Source organism: Amphiprion ocellaris, chromosome 15 (assembly GCF_022539595.1).
Source record: "Amphiprion ocellaris isolate individual 3 ecotype Okinawa chromosome 15, ASM2253959v1, whole genome shotgun sequence".
NCBI classification, from domain to species: domain Eukaryota; kingdom Metazoa; phylum Chordata; class Actinopteri; family Pomacentridae; genus Amphiprion; species Amphiprion ocellaris.
Window position 1 is genome coordinate 9601447 of NC_072780.1, and position 21000 is coordinate 9622446.

At 37.0% G+C, this 21000-nt stretch overlaps 2 protein-coding genes across 15 annotated transcripts in view; one reads left to right on the forward strand and one right to left on the reverse strand.

Annotated features, from left to right (window-relative positions):
• Positions 1–13617: 13617 nt before the first annotated feature.
• On the forward strand, positions 13618–16518 carry cfap300 (cilia and flagella associated protein 300). 2 transcript variants are annotated; one of them, XM_023285165.3, is made up of 7 exons: positions 13618–13769; positions 13851–13932; positions 14964–15033; positions 15139–15296; positions 15386–15558; positions 15678–15744; positions 16161–16518. In XM_023285165.3, exons 1-7 carry the CDS (start codon positions 13660–13662, stop codon positions 16287–16289), a joined length of 789 nt encoding a protein of 262 aa, XP_023140933.2. In that variant the 5' UTR covers positions 13618–13659; the 3' UTR covers positions 16290–16518. The 2 variants fall into 2 exon arrangements, with proteins under 2 accessions (XP_023140933.2, XP_023140935.2); XM_023285167.3 differs by lacking the exon at positions 15678–15744.
• A 914-nt stretch (positions 16519–17432) lies between these two features.
• Positions 17433–21000, reverse strand: part of LOC111578367 (potassium voltage-gated channel subfamily KQT member 4) — a 52679-nt gene continuing 49111 nt past the window's right edge. For all 13 annotated transcript variants that reach the window (XM_035955015.2, XM_055018126.1, XM_035955014.2 and 10 more), the window contains one exon: positions 17433–20894. In XM_035955015.2, coding sequence (XP_035810908.1) covers positions 20691–20894 — 204 coding nt within the window. In that variant the 3' untranslated portion in view covers positions 17433–20690. The remainder of the gene's footprint in view (positions 20895–21000) is intronic.

Below are 21000 nucleotides of genomic sequence, written 5' to 3' on the forward strand. Positions count from 1 at the left end.
TTCACAGGTGAACATTCTAAAAAATAATGGCTGAGTTTGTGTTCAACAATTTATTTATTTATTTGAGTATTGACAAATGTATGTTTAGCTGACCAGCTCCATTGAGTTAGGAGAAATTGATATTTTTAATTATTAGCAGCAAAACACACATTTTAAACTTGATCACTAATAAAATTAAGTTGTTCAACCCTTTATTATCCTGTTTTTTTAAAAGTATTTCTAAGTCTTATGTCCTTAATTACCATAATAATGAACACAAGATTTTAAATTGCCATTTTTGAAATTAAGTTTTTTATCAAGTCAATTTTATTAAATTATCTTAACCTGACTTTAGATCTATTTTCAAATTAACTGATGTAGAAATTTGAGTTTAAATTACACATAATAGTAAGTTGATGCAAATACCTACATTATTATGTCTCAGGATAATTTGAAAGGTGAAACCAATGACTTGCAGACTGAATATTCCTGGCTGAGAGGTGACAGATTGTGAATTATGGAGGGGAAATGTGAATTAGCGTCTTTGAGTTTTTGGAAAAGCGCTTTATAAATAAAATTTATTATTATTATTATTATTATTATTATTAATTACTTAAAAATCTATTCAAGTCAGCAAAATCAAACACAAGTTCTGATTGTTCATGTAATTTTGTGGAGACGGGGTTGAAGAAAAGATTGTTACACAAACATCACCAATATGCAGCATTAGATCACTATTATCACAAATTTATTTCCAGCACTATAATGACAAGAATACTACAGTTCATTTTCTGAATAGAATTGAGTGTTAATTGATCATTTTGGGGCTGTGCACTTAATTACCATAATTATCATAAAGATGAACACAAGATTTTAAGTTTGCAAATTTAAAAAAATAAGTTGCTCTAGTGTTAAGTAGGAAAGGGACTGTTGGTAGTAGAAATTTTAGTTATGAAGCCAATTTCCTTATGTTACCCCAACTTAAAACAGCTAATACAAGAATTTGAGTTGAAATTAGACACAATATTAAGTTGATGCAATCATCGGCATCATTATGACGATTCAATTCATTAAAATAATGTTTGAAACTTTAGAAGTTTAATAGGTACTTTGAACTACATATTAGTGTCATAAAGTGTCCAGAGTGTGTATTGTGTCCTGTAAGAGGTGCTGACCCTCAGGACGATATGAAGGTTCAGTGTCTTCTGGATATTTGAGGTGTAGCCTAGAGCAGCAGTCTCCAACCTTGTTTGCACAACGGACAAGATTCAAGCAAGACAATTTTCTACAGACCAGTCATAACGCACAAAGCAAACAAGAAAAGCACTCAGAGAGCACAGTACTCTGCCAAGGCTGCTCAGTTGTTGTATCATTTCTGATTAATTAATTTTTTAAAAAAATGGCCTTTGTGTGTACGTTATGTACCAGCAGCGGGAATTGGTGGGACTCAGAAACACCCCCACAATTTAATCAGTTGTTCCTTGTATCATTTCTGACAGTAAAGTCCCGATAAGTCTGCAGCGGTCGATTTGTTGCAGGATCGCAATCATCGTCAGCAGGCAGCTGACGTAGTGTTCACTTGTTGTCATAGTTACATTGACGTCGTGCCGCTTTCTCGCATGACGATCTAGTCATTTCTAAAAATTAAACACCCTGCAGACTCAGCCAGAAAAAAAACACAAAATAAATCGACCACTAGCCTAGAGGATACCTACGATTAATGCCTGACCTTTGAGCTTCACATATGCCCAAAAGTATGTGGACACCCACATAAAGTACTGTTGTTTAGCTTTAAATTGTCTGCTGTCAAAACCACTGTCAATAACGTGTCAAACCATCCATCCATTATCTATACATCGCTTAATCCTCTTCAGGGTCGTGGGGGGCTGGAGTGTATATCAGCTGACTTGGGGTGAAGGCAGGGGACACTGGACAGGTCACCAGTCTGTCACAGGGCTACATATAGAGACAAAAAAGCACACTTGTATTCACACCTACGGGCAATTTTAGAATCACCAATTAACCTCAGCGTGTTTTTGGATGGAGAAAACCCATGCATGCACAGAGAGAACATGCAAACTCCACACAGAAAGATCTCAGGTCCAGGCCAGGATAGAAACCAGGGATCTTCTAGCTGTGAGGCAACAGTGCGAACCACCGTCAACAACCATCAACACGACTCCGCTATCAATAACTTCTACCTCAAACTTTAAGTCAGACGGTGGCAGCGTGGCGGGCAGCCTGAGAGCATACCGACCCACAGATATTATCAGACACACATTAAAGGACAAACCACATCAGTGCAGGTCTTATCTGAGCAGGATTCTTCTGCCTGTGGCCCCTTATGCCTCCACCTCCATCCCTCTCCTCCTCTTTGACGTGTCCCTGCAAGGCTCCTCCGGGATTCCCAGAATATCTTAGATACACTATCACACAGCGCAGGGGGAAATTAATAAACAAGGGAAAATAAAAGAGGCGAGTGTGCTCAGAGGGACGAGGTAGCTCTGGAGTGAATAGACTCGCATTGTAAGGTTTCAGAAGCAGAACAATAAAACATTAGAGTTGGAGCAGAGAGCATGCTGGTATATTACAGCAGCTTTTCATGCGCTACATGCTCCTTTGAATAAATGCACACACTGACTGAAAATCAGATTTTCAGGGCACCAATTGGGATCTGACAACAAATCTGTGGGATCAATCTGTAGAGATGATAAAATAATAAAAATAACACCACTAATATTCAAAATTTATTTTCAAATTCAAATTTTATCTTTATATAAGTAAGATAAAATAAGTCCTTTATTTCTACCGACGCCAGGGGAAATTCACATTGTTACAGCAGCTTATGTAGCAATAGACGTAGTAATAGAAATAAAATAATAATATTACTCCTTAAAATCCTCAAATAATATTTTATGTGAAGGAAAAATAGCTTTGCTTATATACAAGGATGTGCCAAAACTGGACATTTTGTCACTTTGAAAGGACTGCAACCCAAACATGTAGTAAAAACCGCATTGTAACATCCAGCAGGTCGATTTACACTCACAGAATTTGGAATATGGATTTAAATCCTCTTCAAATTACTTATAAGCTCTTTATTTAAACAAAAAAAATCTCTATTTATAGTGCATTATAAGTGGTAAACATTTCCAGCGAAATTCGCCGGCTTTTGGTAGATTTTTTTGTGAATGTTCTTAAAGAAACATTTTTAATATTTCTTTTTTTTGCACCGAAAAATGTTCAAAAAAATTCCATAAAATGTTGAAAATGTGGACATCAGAAGTTTCACTGTGAAATATATATATTTTCCCCCACATTTTCAAACTGTAAAACAGGTCAATTCCACTCACAGGACAGCATAAGGGTTAAGAAAAGACTAAAAACCCAGCTCTTCACTGAACACCTTTACACTTGACAGACTGCAAAAAACTAAACAAATTTTTAAAAATCCTATTACGTCTGCACTGCCTGTAGACACTGCAGTCCTATTATGACTCTAGAACTTGTTTTATGGCTCTTATCCAGGTTATTTTCTCTTGACTAGATCCTTGCTTGTGTTGTATCTACTCTCAGATGTATGTTGCTTTGGATAAAAGCGTCTGCTAAATGAAATTGTAGAATTGTAATATACAAAACAAAATCAAACTATGAAACAGTGAAAATATGTTAAATGTACATGACATGTAAAAAAAACATTGTGTCATCCCTAAAATGATTGTGTGAAAATTCTCAGTATTTGAGTCCAGTCACTGTTGTCAGAGTTGCCATGAACCAGGCTGCTCCAAAGTATCCCAATATGTCATCCAAACACAGAAGCTGGTGCAGAGTGACTGAGAATAACCAAAGTCCTGCTGGGACTCAAAGGCAGCTCTGACTGACCCTGAACAGAATAAAAAGAGCTCAGCAGCAAAGCATGACATCATTAGGAAAAGCTTCAGATACTGATTCATTCGTTATCAAAATACTCCAGCAGGATTTTTCCATTGTTCTCCAAGTCTGGGCACAACTCTTTTCTTCGGTTTCTCTGTCGCAATAGCAGAGACAAACTGTTTCATCAGTGCAGGCTTTGTTTTTTCCAAACTAATAACTGTTCAATCCTTTTTCCATCAGTCTCTCCATTTTAAGGGATCTTTTTTAGCCCTTTTATGTCAAGAGGTATAAAATAAAAGATTAAGACAATGTTTTAACTCTCTGGACGCTGAGGTGTTTTCTGCTCCGGTCACATTTTTACTAACTGTGGCCTCATTTTTTTACTGCACTATAAAATCCTGCACAAATTAGGTGTTCTTTTTTATTTCTTTTTTGTTCTTTGATTTATTTATTTTGCAAAAACTTTTTAAAAAATCCTTGAATCCACATGTACGACTTTTTCCAAGCGTCCACAGGTGTTCACAATACTTGGAAAAAAGCAGTAGCTCTACTTGCTATGGATGTTTTACTACTTACATTTTTACAACATCTATAAACTCAACATTTTTCACACCCGCACCTGAACTCTGAAAAGATTTTTTTGCCATGCTTAACGTATCTTCCAACTGTATACCATACTCCTCTGTATAACATTTTAGAGCCGTGCCGTATTTATTTTATTGATCAAGTTTGTTTTATTTTCCTCTCAGTGTCTCCTGTCACATCCTCTCTGCTCTGTCTAAACACAGCCTGAAGTTTACCTGAAAACTCTCAGTTTTTTTATGCGACAGGAGTGCAGAATTGTTCTACTTTTCCACAGGATCTGATTTGTTTCAGCATTTTTTAACCCTCGTGTCGTCCTGCGGATCAAAATTGACCCATTTTAAAGTTTGAAAATGTGGACAAAAAAAATATTTCTCAGTGAAACTTCTGATGTCCACATTTTCAACATTTTTGGGAAATCTTTGAACATGTTTTGGTGGAAAAAAAAGAAATGTTAAAAATGTTTCTTAAGAACACACAAAAAAATCAAACAAACTCCAGCGAATTTCGCTGGATTTTGATAGATTTTTATGTGAATGTTCTTAAAGAAAATATTAGAAGTTTTACTGATATATATGTAATCACTTTAGATATTTTTAGGATTTTTTGGAAGATTTTTACTCATTTTTTGAAAATATTTACAAGAATTTTCTTGCCAAATTTGGGGGGTTTATAAATAAAACTTTTAAGGTAAATTTTTAAGGAATTATTGGAATTTTCTTCCTGAAGGTTTTGCAAATTTTCAGAAATTTGGGGAATTTTTTTTTTTTGCTGAATTTTTGGATTTTTTTTCAGACAAGGAAACCATATTTTTTGGTTCCCATAAATGAGCACAACAGGAGGGTTAAAAAACTGAGATGTGTAGAAAAAAGTGTTTGTAGAGAAACGCCCTAATTTTAATTTTAGATTTGGTTGATTTTCCTGCACATGATGCGTTTAAGAGCCATCAGAAAGTAAAAAATCTGATGGTTCTTTCTGTTTTAACAGTTTCTGGCTCTGATAAATGGTGTATTTTTGCTTACTTTGTAAAGATCATATGTCTTTCAAACCTGCTGACAGGGTTCCGGGTGCAGATTATGAAAAGATAATATCAACTTTAATGTCCCTGAGGGGGAGCTTGTCTTCGGTACAGTCTGCTGCTTCACATATAGGCATGAAAGAAACGTCAATAAAACCCAAGGAGACATTTAACTATACTCAAAGCCTACATAAAAACCACATATAAAACACTGTTTAAAAAAAGAACATTAAAAGACATAACAGTGAGGAAAATCCACAGAAGTTTTTGAGTATATATTGCAGTTCTCATGAAGATTTAAAATGGTGAAGATGATGCTTTTTATCCTTAGAATTGTCTGAGTGGATGTTGGAGCCACATTGAGCCTCTACATTTCTTTGAATAACATTTTGAGAATATAAAACACAGAGAATCACTGAGAGTCCAGGTCAACAACCAGGAGTCCCACTGAGGCTGAGAGTTCTGCTGCTACTGCAGATTATCTCTCAGAGCACCTTATCGCTGTCTGGTTGTGTCCGTCTTCCTCTGCATTATCTCGCCGATCTGTAAAACCGTTGCAGCCCAACAACACACTCGTCCTGCCCAGGTAAGTGTGGATAAACATCTGGAGAACAAACAGCTGTGAGCGTGATCTGTTGTGCTGGTCTGAGTGCAGTGATGCAGAGGCAGGAAAAGAGGTTTCAGTCCAACCACTTACTTGTGCAGTTTTGCTGATGAGAAAAAAAAAAACTTGAGAAGGGATTTGGAAGCAGTCATTCAAAGCTAATTTAAAGTTTTGCCAGTTTTTTCTTCCTTTACTTTCTATTCTGTCTGAGAGTCAAAAAAAACAAACAGCAATTTACTCCAGAAGACCTCGAGGCATCAAAAATAGCTACACTATGCATTAGCTTCTACCTTTACCAGGAATATTTGGAAAGAAACGAGTGAAAGCTCCCCCTGTCATGCAATCATCATTATTTACCAAGTCTAACGGAGCCTTTGGGAAAAGTTTCTTATCTGCAATTGAATCTGTGAAGCGCTAATGGAAAGATATGATCACAGACTGCAGTCACCTCCCAACGTTTCTCAGCTCTTACATCTTCTCACTTGCTTGCCAGGTTTCACTTTCTGGTCCCAGTGCATCAAACCAACAGGAATCAAATGTAATTACCACCAAGCAATCAGCACACAATGGGAATAACTCTTTTGTTTTAATGACATGATTCAGTTGTGTCATGTTATACTCCAGCTGCATGGTGTCAAAACATCAATTTGGTGTAATTTTCTCCTGCTATCCATTTTTTTGCGATGTAATAGCTGCATTTGGCTCCATTCTGGACCCATCATACATCCTCAGCTGTCACCGTCTAGACACACTGAATTATCTCCGGCTGTCTGTTTTCATTATGAGAGCATGATATTTAAATATGGGCCGATTTAACACTCCAATTATCATCAGAGTTGTAAGGATGGTCTAATAGTAGTCTGGAGGCTGATAAGGTTACACACTGTGTTATCAGTCTTACATCATTGTACCGTTTATTATATAAGTGGGAAAAATGGAACATGACTAGTTTTTAAACCATGTTGTCCCAATGCTGTCAGCAAAAAACTAGATCTAGTGTATCTGTCATCCAATATGCCCTCTGATCTTTTTTTTTTGTGGTCCGTCTCCATCTTCTGCTCTGCACTGTGTAGTGTGAGAGTCACAGGTGTGTTTCTGATCATCAGAAAATCATCATCAGTTGCTAATTGTTGTCAAGTCTTTTGTTTATGTTTGTTTATGTTAAAAGCGAATGTAATGAATAAATAAGCTTCGATCAATCTGGAGATTTTTCAGAAAAGTTGATTTTACTTCTTTATTGTTACAGATGTGAAAGATGTGTAAATTAACCTCTTGAGACCTGAGTTTTGGCTGGACTTGCATTTTAGATGTCTTCTCTTATTTGGGATAAGGAGTAACCAACAAACATAGCAATCAGATAATATCTGATATCTGATGATTATATTTATTATATTTTATTATATTTATACTAACATTATATTTATATTGCTATTATTGGTGTTGTTATTTTTATTATTATAATTATTATTGTTAGTCTTTTTTATTAATATAATTATTATGAACAATATGCTCTTTTTGAAAAAAAAAAAGATGTCCATTTATGTGAACAAAAGGTCCAAAGACATTAATTAAAAAAAACATTGCATTTTTTTAACAAGTTACTATCACTGTAACGTACATTGTAGTTCTGTTTTTTATTGCTTCACTTCTGACAAAAGTTTGTTCGATAATAGCAAATGTCCATTTTCTATTACAGATGTATCACGAAAAAGCAGAAAACATCAATTTTTTTGTTTTCTCCTTTTCTTTCGTTTATATACCATATAAAATCAGAAAATGCCCTTGTTCTTAATATACGTTTTTAATGGATGCACCACTAAAAGCATGTATATGTATGTATGTATATATATATATATATATATATATATATATATATATATATATATATATATATATATATATATACTACCAAAAATCTGAAAATGGGGGTTGGGGTTGGTTGGTTGGATGGTTGGTTGGTTGGCTGGTTGGATGGTTGGTTCTCTCTTTCTTTCTTTCTTTCTTTCCTTCTACAGTTTTTGGATTTTGAGACAAAGTTCTAAGCTGCCAGATGTTTACAGATATTTTTTTAAAGCGTAGTATTGTTTTCTCACTCCAAAATGATGCAACCCTCCAGTATGATATAAAACAACATGCTCCTCCAGACAATCTGATCATATCATTTAACTTTATGTATTTTAATTGCATTAGTCATCTATGTTTCCTCACAGCCATCAATCTGACTTGTGTTGTCTGAAGTGCTGCTCACTGCAGGATTCTTGACTTTTATGAGACCAAAGCCAGTCATGGCTTCAGGGTGTCCCCATCCCGGATATTCTTTGCTCCCCTCTTGGGGAATATCAGGGTCTGGGTGTCCTAAACTGGAATGTGGATCAAAAGGATCCCACATCCTCGTCCATCCTGGAATGTGGGGAATGAGAGGAATGAAATGAGTATTTGAGCCAGGATGAATAAAAATGTTTGAAGGGGACTGTAGGAACTTCGAAGAAAAGTCCTGTGTGGGTTGTGCAACAGTAAATTCATGCACAAGAACAAGCTCAGCAGCATGTGCTACAGAGAAATCTATAAATGAAAGGTTGATGGTAAAAGGGGCCTTTTTCTTGTTGAGCCTCAGGTGTTGATGTCAGATTGAAAAGTTTACAAGAGAACATTTTGTCATTTCAGGTTTCACAGCTTCACTAAGAGATACACAGAGACAACGGACACAGTATTCTGGTACACAGTGATGCGCTGAAAGGTTATTTATGGGGTTTACCAGTCAGAAGTGAGAAGAGAAAGAAGGATGTGAGAAAAGAAAGGTTAATAAGGAGAAAGACATATACTATTTATGGGAGGGGGAGAAGAAGAGGAACAAGCTTAGAAAACTCCTAAAAACACGTCTCAAAGTTATAGATTTAGGATGTTTTCCATAAAAATAATCTCTTCATACCTCAGTGTAGCATAGATGCAGCTGTACACCATTTTTATAATCTAGAATGCACAGATCTATGCAACTCAAGCGCACTAGCTCACCTACAACTCATGTTCTCATTCTGGATAAATGACATTCAAGTTAGCTTCTGATTCAAAAGTTAAGGGAAAACTTAAGGGAAAGTTTAAGGGTTCTGCCCTGAACAAAGTGGAACAAATCTACTGGGCATTTTATTTCAAATGATGTGTGTCACCGACCATAGCATTGTCTGTCTGGTTGAACACAGTAGCCTTCATTCCTCACCAGTGTACACACAAACTGTCCACAAATTGACGTGTTCTCATTATTTTTTACTGCATTAAGTCTTACAGTGACCGTGAGGTGGTAGTTGACAGGTATCAAGACATTTAATGAATGTTCTCAATTATGCATTACATGTGGATGTCTGCACTCCTATTTCTAGGATGCGTAGTGTGAAAAAAATGACAGGAAAAGTACAGCAAAGCCTGAATAATTCTGATTGCTTTGAGAAGCTTAAGAACAAAATGCATGTTTTTTTACGTTCATGCCCCGTTTCCTTTCCATTTACTTTTACAGAGTGAGCACATTTTGTTACTGCAAACAAATCTGAATATTATGGAACACTGCCCTTAACAAGAGTGGAAGAAATCTCCTGTCTGATAACTCATCCAACTACAGCAACTTACAATAAAACCATAAAATGCATTTTCAATGCTACTGGGCTATCTGTTACTTTGATGATCTGATATGACAAAGTTAAGGGGGAAGTTGAGGGAAAAGTTAAGGGAAAAGCTAAGGAAGCCACACTCCACAACCTCTACCTCCTCTCGCTGTAGCTCAAGCACACCAGCTTACCTATAACTCTGTTCAAACACCATAAACCTGCTCTACATTACACACTGACAGGTTGTTTATTGGAGTCTGGGTTTTTTGCTTTACTGATTCTCTCATTTTTCTGCCCTTAAATTTAATCACACCGGTAAACTGACTGCTGGTTCAAGTCTGGCATAAAGGTTGAGCTTTTCCTATAATGAAAACATGTTAAGAGGTTCTCAGGATTTAGATGTAGCTCATGGTCATATTAAATCCCTGTAACATTTAGTGTTTGCAAATCAAAGATGCAAACACAACATCTACACTTTAGGATTACAACCTTTGTTTGGCCTCCTGAGTTTGTCATAAATGATCCACATTTTAACCCTCCTGTTGTTCTGCGGGTCAAAATTGACCCGTTTTAAAATTTGAAAATGTGGGAAAAAAAATATATATTTTCACAGTGAAACTTCTGATCTCCACATTTCAACATTTTTGGGAAATCTTTGAACATTTTTCGGTGGGAAAAAAAATGTTAAAAATGTTTCTTAAAAAATACATAAAAATCAACCAAAATCCAGTGAAATTCGCTGGATTTTGGTTAATTTTTATGTGAATGTGCTTAAAGAAAATATTAGAAGTCTTACTGATATATATATATATATATATATATATATATATATATATATATATAAAAAAATCATTTTAGATATTTTTAGGATTTTTTTGGAAGATTTTTACTCATTTTTTGAAAATATTTACAAGAATTTTCTTGCCAAATTTGGGGGATTTTTTTTTTTTTTTTAAAGGGAAACTTTTAAGGAATTATTGGAATTTTCTTCCTGAAGGTTTTGCAGATTTTCAGAAATTTGGGGACTTTTTTTGCTGAATCTTTTGGATTTTTTTCATACAAGGAAACAATATTTTTTGGTGCCCGTAAATGAGGACAACGGGAGGGTCAAAGACATCCAGACTAATACAGGCCGATGCTTGTCCAGTTAAAGCTCCTCTAATGTTCAGTCTTCTGTTGAGATCTTTCATAAATGCAGAAACTGTTTTGTTTGTTTGTGACAATGTGGGTGAAAACTACTTTTCTCCTCACCATTTGTCCTGTTGTTTGTGTTCATATTGTGTTTATATACATGTGGAGAACCGGGGGAAGACACGCAGCATTGATTAACTTCAGTTGTCCTTCAGTGAGCTGCAGGTCAAACAGTTTTTGGTCATTCATTCTTACCTTTCTATGTTCCTTTGTTCATACTCACCATGCAGGACTGGTGGTCGGGAGGTGGCCGGCCCAACACTTCCTGTATTTAAAGTGTTGGTGATGTCAGAGTGACATCACTGAGCCAGACCAAGTGGAGAGTTTTTTTCCCTTTGATATTGTTTCTTTTGTATTAAAAGGCAGCGATCAGTATTGATTTCACATGTTTAGCTTTAAGGTAGCCTTTTAGAAATGCCAATGAGAGTCTAGTGTGTGCGATGAAGAGTTGTTTGTATGTAGGTTGTAAAATATGTCACCTTGCTGTGTGATGGTAGAGCTGAAGTGAGCAGGTGTGAACTGAGCACCATATAAAAGGGTAGAGAGTTTGCTGTGCTGCCACAGTGTTAATTTTTCAGTTTTTGGGCAGAATAGCTATGAGTTAATTTTAAAATTATTTTACTTTCTAAATTATTTTTGTGTTGTTTTGTAACTTCCATCCATCCATCCATCCATTATCTATACACCACTTAATCCTCACTAGGGTCATGGGGGGGGCTGGAGCCTATCCCAGCTGACTCAGGTGAAGGCAGGGGACACCCTAGACAGGTCGCCAGTCTGTCGCAGGGCTACATACAGAGACAAACAATCACTCTCACACCTACGGGCAATTTAGAATGATCAATTAACCTCAGCATATTTTTGGACTGTGGGAGGAAGCCGGAGTACCCGGAGAAAACCCACGCATGCACAGGGAGAACATGCAAACTCCATGCGGAAAGATCCCGGGAAAGCCGGGACGCGAACCAGGGACCTTCTTGCTGCAAGGCGAAAGTGCTAACCACTACGCCACTGTGCAGGTTTTGTAACTTGTCTCACATCAATGTAGAAACACTGTAAAATACAATTTTCACCTCTTTTGCACACAAGATGTCTGACTGCTTACCACCTTTCTTGACCTTTTTGGCTGGGCTACTCAACACTGTTAAATACAATTATTAACACTGTATACATCATTTTCTTTTTCATTCTTGTACTTCTCCTTCTTATTATTATTATTATTCTTCATATTATTATTATTGGGTAAATACTGAATTGAGGGACTTTTGAAGTCCATGGGATATAACTTGCATACATTTTTATTAAAAGTAAAAAAAAAAAAAAAAGTTTTTTATGTTCATAGTGATCATGTCTTTACAAATTCCATAATTATTTATTATGGAAACAATCACTTATTTAAAAAAAATGACAGGATATCACTAAAATGTCAACTAAATAACCATCAGAATTTAATAACAACCACCTTCTAATTAGCTAAACAATAATAAAATGAGCTTATTCAAAAATAGTTTTGATTGTGTTCTTTTTATTAAGTTGAGATAATCATGACAGATATTTCTTTTTTGGCAGTATATCAAATTTTATATGGAAAATAACAAATTGCATTGGTGTCCGAGAAATCACTTTCAGCTAAGTTACCCATTACAAAAACACTTCTCCAGGAAGTGTGTTAATTCTAAATCACATGACCTGCTCCACATGATGTGTGACCAAACAGAGCTCTTAAATATTCCTCATAAACGTTGTATTTTCGAGTGCCGACCTGTGGGATTAGATGTGTGGTGCTTTGGATAAAAGCTTACGATAATGAAATTGCAGAAATTTTATAACATTCAAAAAAACAATTAAATCTTTTTTATATGGATAAATAAATATTTTCCAAATCATAGGCTGTGTTAAAAGACTATTCAGCTGCTGTAATACTATTTGGTGCAGTCTATATACAGTGATGTACATGTAGACCTGCTCTGATGTGGTATACATGGAAAAAAGCATAGAAATCTCTCTTTTTTTTCCTTTCTTTTTTTCATATTCACAAATAATTTTTTAATTAAAAAATCCGCTTCAGCCAGCATGATAGGTTTACCCAGAATGTTTAACAATGCTTTACATAAATAAAGTCTGAAAAAACAAATCTGAGCTCTGTTCAGTTTCTCCTTAACTTTTCCCTTGGAACATGCAAATCTAAAGCCAACTTTAACATGAGAAATGAGAGCAAGAACCTTGATATGACTGTAATGCAGGAGCACTAAAGTGAAAAGATGGATGAGGATTAGAAACACAACAGAATATTAGTATATAAAGCAGTTGCAGGCAGCATTCAGCTAAATTAATGTGTTTCTGAAGCAGGACAAAGTCTCCCTCTGGTGGCCACGACGACAGTTTTCCAGCTAAACCGTCGCTCACTTTGTTTCTTGACAGAGACTTCGTTCAAAAAAATACAAGAGATAAAATAAAAAACTCGTGAATGATATGTTAAAGACACAACATGAAGTTAAATGGCAATAAAACTTTGAACAGGTCGCTATATTAGCATTAGCTTTTAGCAAAAGAAGGTTCTAGTCCCAAGTCGGGACGTCCGTTGCCACAGCAACAGCTACACTAAACACGTCTGAGATGGGTGTAAAGATAAGATGTATCACTTTGTTTTAATTTCATGAAACCGGAACAAAAAGCCAACACACGACGCTGATTGGCTGCTAATGAGCACACTTGCTGCTGATTGGCCCTTTAAACACCACGAATCCGCTTTTTATTTACGGACAGAAGTGAGTCTTCCTCTCACTGTTTCTGCTAACACAGGTTAAAGAGTAAACATGGCAGCAGAGAAATGTCCGTTTGAGCAGACTTTTTCTTTTAGTCCTCTTCCTACTAAGAAGTTTTCCTTCCTGCAGGACAAAGACACGTTGGCTCTGTTGATGAAATGGTGAGAGGTTTAGCTGAGCTGAGCTGAGATGTTTTCTGGCTGCTAGTTGTGGACCTTCTAACTGATGTGTGTTAAACTCAGGTCCATGCTGGGGAGGATTTCAGCTCAGTGCTACAGTTTTGACCTCAGCTTCTCCTCCTACAACAGTGAAAAGTTTGCACTGGTAAGACACCAGGAGAAGTTAGATTACGATTAACTACCAGTTAGTATCGTTTATGAGTCATCCCAGCTGAAAATATCACATTTTTAGAACAATTTCAAAATTTGAATTTTTCATAGCATAAAATATAGAAATTTATAAAGAAATGTGTTGTTTTTTTTGTTTGTTTTTTTTTTGCTAGATCTCACTTTCTGAGATAAATACATGGATAAATAAATTAAAAAATTGCTCATTACATTTTTCTGCATTAAATTTTGAGGCTATGTTTGGGTGACAGCTCATAGTAACTATAAAATATTAGCTCAATTTATATTTGAACAATTGTGAAACTCCAAAACTTTGCTCTACTTGGATTATTTTAAATGTTTTGTTTTATACTATTGTGACATTTTCGTGTGGATTTTTTGTTAACGTGCTCATATGCTCAAAGATGGGACTTTTCATGACGGCTTAATTTTATTTTTTTTTTCATTTTTTCATATTTCAACTCACCCACAATCAAAGACTATTTGATCTACTTGTTCAATATTGCAGATTCTGAATCAATCTGCTTTCACGACTTGATTTCTCCTACAGTTATGAGAAATAACTGTAGGACAAATCCTACAGTTATTTCTTATTATTTCAATGAGAAATAACAGAAAATTTCAGGCTTTTATCTTAACAGTTATAGAGATATTATAATCCACACATAGCCTCAGGTTTTAAAGTGAGATAATTTTTTTTTTTTTTAAAGGATGAAAATGGGTCAACGGCCAATTTAAAAAAAAAAAAAGATCTTAAGAAGTATTTGACATATGCATGTAAAACTTAACAAATAACATAGTTAATATCTATAATAATAACAAAAACTACAGTTTAAAGCAAATTGTGATTCTTGTTTCACCTTGTTCCTTACACTTGAAAGCGGACTTGGTTCATCATTTTTATGAGGGATTTTGAAATGGGCTGCTGAGGAAATATGTACCGGCTGTCTGTTTTGATAAAGTGTTGTCTTGTGTTCAACCACATTTGAATGTTCTTGTTGTCACTAGAGTTTCTTCAGAGACCCTGACGTTGTGTCCAGTCTGAGGAAGATGGAAGTCGGAGGCCGGGTGCCTCTTGGTATGTCGATTCCCCCAGAAAGCCGCTTTTCATCACTGATAGTCGGAAATTGATCTCATCTGCTGTAGCCGGATTATGTGTGGAATGTTTTCCTGTGTGTTGCAGAGAAGCCGGTGGTGTCGGTCAGTGTGGAGTCTGTTCCCTGCACTCAGGTCTCCATGGAGCTGTTTGATCCAATCTACTCCTGCGGCGTCGTGAAGCCCTCTGGACGTGTAGTTAAATGCTTTCATGATGTTCACCCCGACTATGACGAACTCAGACAGGTGACTCTCCGTTCCGTCTGTCTGTCTAGCTGTCTGCTTCTATCTTTTCCGAAGTGGAGTCTGCTCACGGCTTCTTCGGCCTCCTCCAGATGTTACAGGAGGAGGATTTGGAGCACTACTGTGTGGTCGGGAGAGAGCAGCGAGCAGAGTTTCTGTTCAGGGTCTTCAAGCACCTGTGTGTTGGAGGCGAACTCTGTCAGTATGAAGACACCATCGATCCATATATCAACACCACAAAGCAAATGTACAAAGATCTGATCAGGTGAGTACAATTCAGCTGGACAGAGGTAATACATGTTTTAAAAAATCACCTCACATCTCAGTTATATGCAGGATTCAGTCATTATTAAATAATATCATTGAAATCAATTCAATTTGTAGCGTGCAGAAGGATCCAGAGACAAAGAAGATCAGTGTTGTCTCCACAGTGCTCAAAGTGTGTGCCTATGTAAGTGTCTAAGAATGAATGAATACCATTTGTGGAAATCTGTAATCAGGCTTGTCTTTTGAACAACCTAACATCACTACTTGCGTTGACCTGTAATGACTTAAAGGTATGTTATAGTCCACAAACACTAAAAAAGTTAGTTGCTTCCAGATGTTTTAACAGCATGCAGGTCAAGAAAACAAACCTTCTGAAGTTACTTTTTTGCTTCTGTGATCTTTAAAGAACCAAAAACGTCTTTCCTAACCAACCTCAGTCTCCTATAATTCTCTGTGACTGCTTTGCTTTGTATTGTAGAGTCCTTTAAAGACAAGACTGTACATTTTTCAGTTTAAATATTAGACTCTACCTCCAGTTTAAACTACTACAGTAACAGTTTCACATTGATGAGAATCATGTCTGTTGTTTATCCTCTGCAGGATGAATCTGGGCCTTGTTACCCGACACAAGAGGAGGATCAGACATTCGCTTATTTGATTGTGGACCCATTCAGGCGACACGTGACTTTGTTCTCCCACTTCTACGGTGTCGGGAACTTTGCACTTTGAACTTTGCTTCTTCAGAACCTGTCAGCTGGACAGACCAGGAGCCTGAACTTAATGAATGAGCTCGTACTACAGCGAGTTGATCTCCAGGATAAGATTTAGTTTCATGGGTCTGTTGTAGTGACCATGAGAACACAGGTACAGTGTGCAGCTCACATCTCAGATTTGGTTCACAAAGTAGAAGAAACTTGAATTTTGTCTTGTGGAAGTATGTCAATAAAATGCTGTCTGAAAAAATATAAATGACTACGAGCATCTTATTGACACCTTGTTGACTCTAGCTCAATGTTGGTAATAAAAATAAGAAGTTAAACTTTTAAATATTAGATAAAGTTAGGATTTTAGTCCAACAAGCACTCATTTTCTGATTGATCTAGATCATCTTTCGCATATTATTTTATTCACAGTAAACTGTGACTAAGTGCTTGCTCAAAGGGAATCACTGAGTCTCTTTAAGGTCTTGAACTTTCTATATTAACCCTCCTGTTGTCCTCATTTACAGGCACCAAAAATATTGTTTCCTTGTCTGAAAGAAATCCAAAAATTCTGCAAAAAAAATTCCCCATATTTCTGAAAATTTGAAAAACTTTCAAGAAGAAAACTCCAATAATTCCTTAAAAGTTTCCCTTAAAAGTATTATTTTTAAAAAATCACCCAAATTTGGCAAGAAAATTCTTGTAAATATTTTCAAAAATAATCAAAAATCTTCCAAAAGAATCCTAAAAATATCTAAAATGATTACATATATATATCAGTAAAACTTCTAATATTTTCTCTAAGAACATTCACATAAAAATCAACCAAACTCCAGCGAAATTCACTGAATTTTTGTTGATTTTTTGTGAATGTTCTTAAGAAACATTTCTAACATTTCTTTTTTTCCACCCAAAAATGTTCAAAGATTTCCCAAAAATGTTGAAAATGTGGACATCAGAAGTTTCACTGTGAAATTTTTTTTTTTTTCACATTTTCAAACGGGTCAATTTTGACCCACGACACGATGGTTAAGCACCCTTAGATATATTATGTTGTGAATTGGTGCAAATCATGTGTTTATAGCTGTTGATTTCAGCAATTGAAGTCTGTTAATCTGTAAATAGGAAACATTATCGTGTGAGATAGTAAAAGAGGAGACCAAAAGCAGCATACAGTCCAAATAGCTTTATTGAAACAAATAAATTAATAAGTTAGTCAAGTGATCTAATTTTATCCTCAGCAGATACACATTTTTGTACCTCTTTAAAAGATCAAAGAGAGGTGTGCATTAGATTAGAAAATAAATCAGCGCCATGTTTTATTCAACCAGTAGCGACATTAATTAGAATTGGAAGACTTTGATAGGTTAGCATGTTGCTTATTGCTTGATTGTTTAAATTTTAACAACAGTTCCGACACCTAAGAGAGCAGTTAAAGAGCAATGAGCTGGAATGTCAAATGGCAGCAAGTCAGTGAACGATGGATGGATGGTAGGACGTCATGAAGAAGAAGAAGAAGAAGAAGAAGAAGTGAAAAAGAGAACGTGCAGATTGAGTCATGCATAGCATTCAGTCAGTTAGACAATCAGTTACCATTTCTCATACTTGGTTTTCCTAAACTAGCGCCCCCTAGTGGCCTCAGAGGTAGTTGTGTGGAAGCCATTTGGATCTATGTGACATGCTTATGAAAGGACACATGCCTGCAGACTTTCCTGTGACGACAAAACGTCCATGCCTCCCGCCTCCAGATCTGACAGGTGTTATAATACAATAAGGACGTCCAGGTAGAGGTACGTCGATGTACTGAACATACAGTAGTAATACTCTCAGAAAATATCAAAGTTCGTAGCGGTCGTAAAAGACTAAATCTTTAGAACATTTTTGATAGTATGTCTTTAGTTAGTTCAAAGTTTTGCAAAAAAAGATAAAAGAAGCAAGGCTATCTTCAAGTGATATTCCTACGAAATACTGGAAAGCAGGTTTAATATTTACGTTTAAAATAGAAAGCTGTACCATATCAGTTACAGAAGGAGGGCATAGAAGGCACAGGTCATTTCCTTTCATGTCTTGACTCAAGATTTGACAGGAGACATCCTTAAGTTGTTTTTTTTTTTCTCTTCTAATACTGGGGCCACCACAAAACAACAACATGCAATACAGTGTCTCACGTACATTTTCATGAAGCTCAACATTCCACGTGACGATGAAGTGACAGCACTGCTGACGCCTCTAATAAACGGGCGTCTCTGCTAGAATCTAGATCAAAGAATTAAGCTACTTAACATTTCTCCATGAAATGAATGCAAAAGTCGTAGGACGCTGACAGGGAGCTCTGTCGCCGTCCTGGCAGCAATAAAAACAGACCATAAATAGATCTAAAAACACCGAGCAATTAAGTACATTCACTGTTTAAAAGTTGGGGCTTGGCTTAAATGGAAAAGTGGAGCACCTGAGTCAACTGGCTTGACTGGACCAAATAAATGAGGGGACAGAAGAAATGTTTACACTGGCCAAATGCAGTATGACGAATGTTTTCGTACTCGAAGCTGGCAGCAATTATTGGAAGACGTTTCTTTAAAAAAGGAAAGAAACTCGAGCTCTGCAAATCATGTGTGTGAACCTGATCAGCTGTGTGTGGTTACAGTGGAGTCATCCATAGTTTAACTTGAGAAAAAAATGCTACATTTATTTAAAGATCATTTCTAGCTGAATTAAATATATTAAATTAAATCCTACTTTCACTTTCAACAACCAAAATCATTAAAAAAAAACATTTTTCTGCTCTAGGTTGCATAAAATCAACTGTATGAACACAATTACAGTAAAGAAATCAGAAACATGAAAGATACAGTTAGACATGATAAAAACGTGTTATATTTGTCAAGTGCCAAGTTTTTTTTTAAGTAAAGGAATTGCTTTCATTGTGTGTTTGCAGGTGTGCACTCTCCAGTTTTGTCCATCAGCACAGAGCGTTTAGAGAGCAGAAACGAGAAAGAAACGACAGAAGAGAGTAAATTGCACTGGCAAAGACAGTCAGTAACACCTTTGGGCACCCTGCACACTGTCTTTGTGTTGAAGCTGTAAGGCTGGAACCGTTTCCTAAGACACGTGCATTCATGAGGATTAAGGTCTGGAATTCATGCAGTAGACCTGACAGATTTTTTTTTTTTTTTAAACTACGCCAAACTGGCCAAAAAGTTCCTGCATCAAGCGCAAGTGACATCTGATGAACTACCCTCATGTAAGAAGAGTTGTGAAGAATTACTGACTGTCTGAACCGGCTGAAATGGTAAAAATCTAACCTGAGGCTACATGTGAGCGATGAGAAGCGAGTGCAGGAAGTGAGGTTTTATCTACAGGATGCCATGCATGTCGGGAGCGTGGGCTGCAAGACAGAGAGGTTTAAAGGGCACGTTAAGTTTACGATGCTGAAATAGTCGAGTTTGAACCTGTGAAAGAACATTTTGGCTTGATTAAATCCTAAAGAAGTTGGAACATTCCTCATCTGAATGCCAGCCAAATGGAGTATTGCAGGTTTTTTTTGCATGTGGGCTTGTTAAAGATCAAACTTCCAAGAAAGGGAATGGAGGTCAAAACAAACAAACATCAGTCACTCCAACACATTCTTGCAGCTCTGTTTGTTCTACTAAAGCAGGATTTACACATTTAGAACTCCCTGTCTGGGTGAGACAGTGTACCGTGGGTGCTTTGGCGAGGTCAGCTGAGTCTGCCCATCCCGGCGCAAGGAAGCACTTTACAACCGCCTCCTTCAGTGCTCGTCGGTTCGTCTGACGAGAATGCAAAACCACAGGTGGGACCCATTACATTCATCACAGTATGAAGAAATGCGATGCCCTCCCGGACTATGACTGGCAAAGTCCTGAACAAATGACCGGCATGGCACTTTCTGAGCTGTCTGTGTCAGCAGAGTCAGAAAACTCTCAGGAAGTTGCAGCCAAGAAGAAAAAAAAAAACGAAAGAAGAAATGATGATGGGGAGAAAAGATAAGATTCCTCCAAAGATTCATAAAACTTCAACACACAGTCTGACTATCTGCAGCCGAAGCTTTAAAGTAGGCATAGATAGAGAGCATGAGGTGAGTGGGTGAGAGTGGTTCAGTAGTCAAGTAATAGTTCATGTGTCAGTTCCTCGTCTCCGTCCTCATCTAGTGGGTTGAGAGGCGTGTGCGGTGAGCAGCTTTGGCTGAGGCTCCTTGTCAGGTGGAGCCATCTGGTGGCCTCTGTCTGGTATCGGGTCTGGAAACATTCACTAAGGTGGAGGATGCAGATTTGAGACGGGGGCGAGACGAATCACTGCAGAGTGTGGATGAAATGAAGTGAAGACAAGACGTTTAGGCAGAGGGAGGACTCGGCCTGAGGAAGACGTACTGTAAAGGGTTTGTGTCTGTGTTCAGACAGTCGGCTCATTGTCATTCCAAGTTGCCGCTATCAGATTGGGAGATGTTGAGCGTGTTAGCGGAGGGGAAGAGGTCTCTTTGGTCCGTGGGGCTCTGGTAGTCAGATGTCAGGTCAGGGTCCAGGAAGGAGGACAGGGTGAAGTGGGACGAGCCTTTCTTTAGGCACTGGGAGTAGAAGTTGAGCAGGAGGTCCAGCTTGTTCTCTATGGATTGAACCTGAACAAAAGCACACAAAGAGTGAAATGTGTTGTGCTTCTCTGGCATCTTTTACCCCTGAACAAGATGGCTTATTGTCGGCACTGTTACTAGTTCAGACTAAGTG

What these genes read in the sequence shown, in the direction of transcription:
- cfap300 (XM_023285165.3), top strand. Translation starts at nt 13,660, where the DNA reads ATGGCAGCAGAGAAATGTCCGTTTGAGCAGACTTTTTCTTTTAGTCCT. An exon ending in CGGAGGCCGGGTGCCTCTTG is followed by an intron (nt 15,034 to 15,138) that starts GTATGTCGATTC and finishes TGTGTGTTGCAG; the next exon opens with AGAAGCCGGTGGTGTCGGTC. An exon ending in ATGTACAAAGATCTGATCAG is followed by an intron (nt 15,559 to 15,677) that starts GTGAGTACAATT and finishes TTCAATTTGTAG; the next exon opens with CGTGCAGAAGGATCCAGAGA.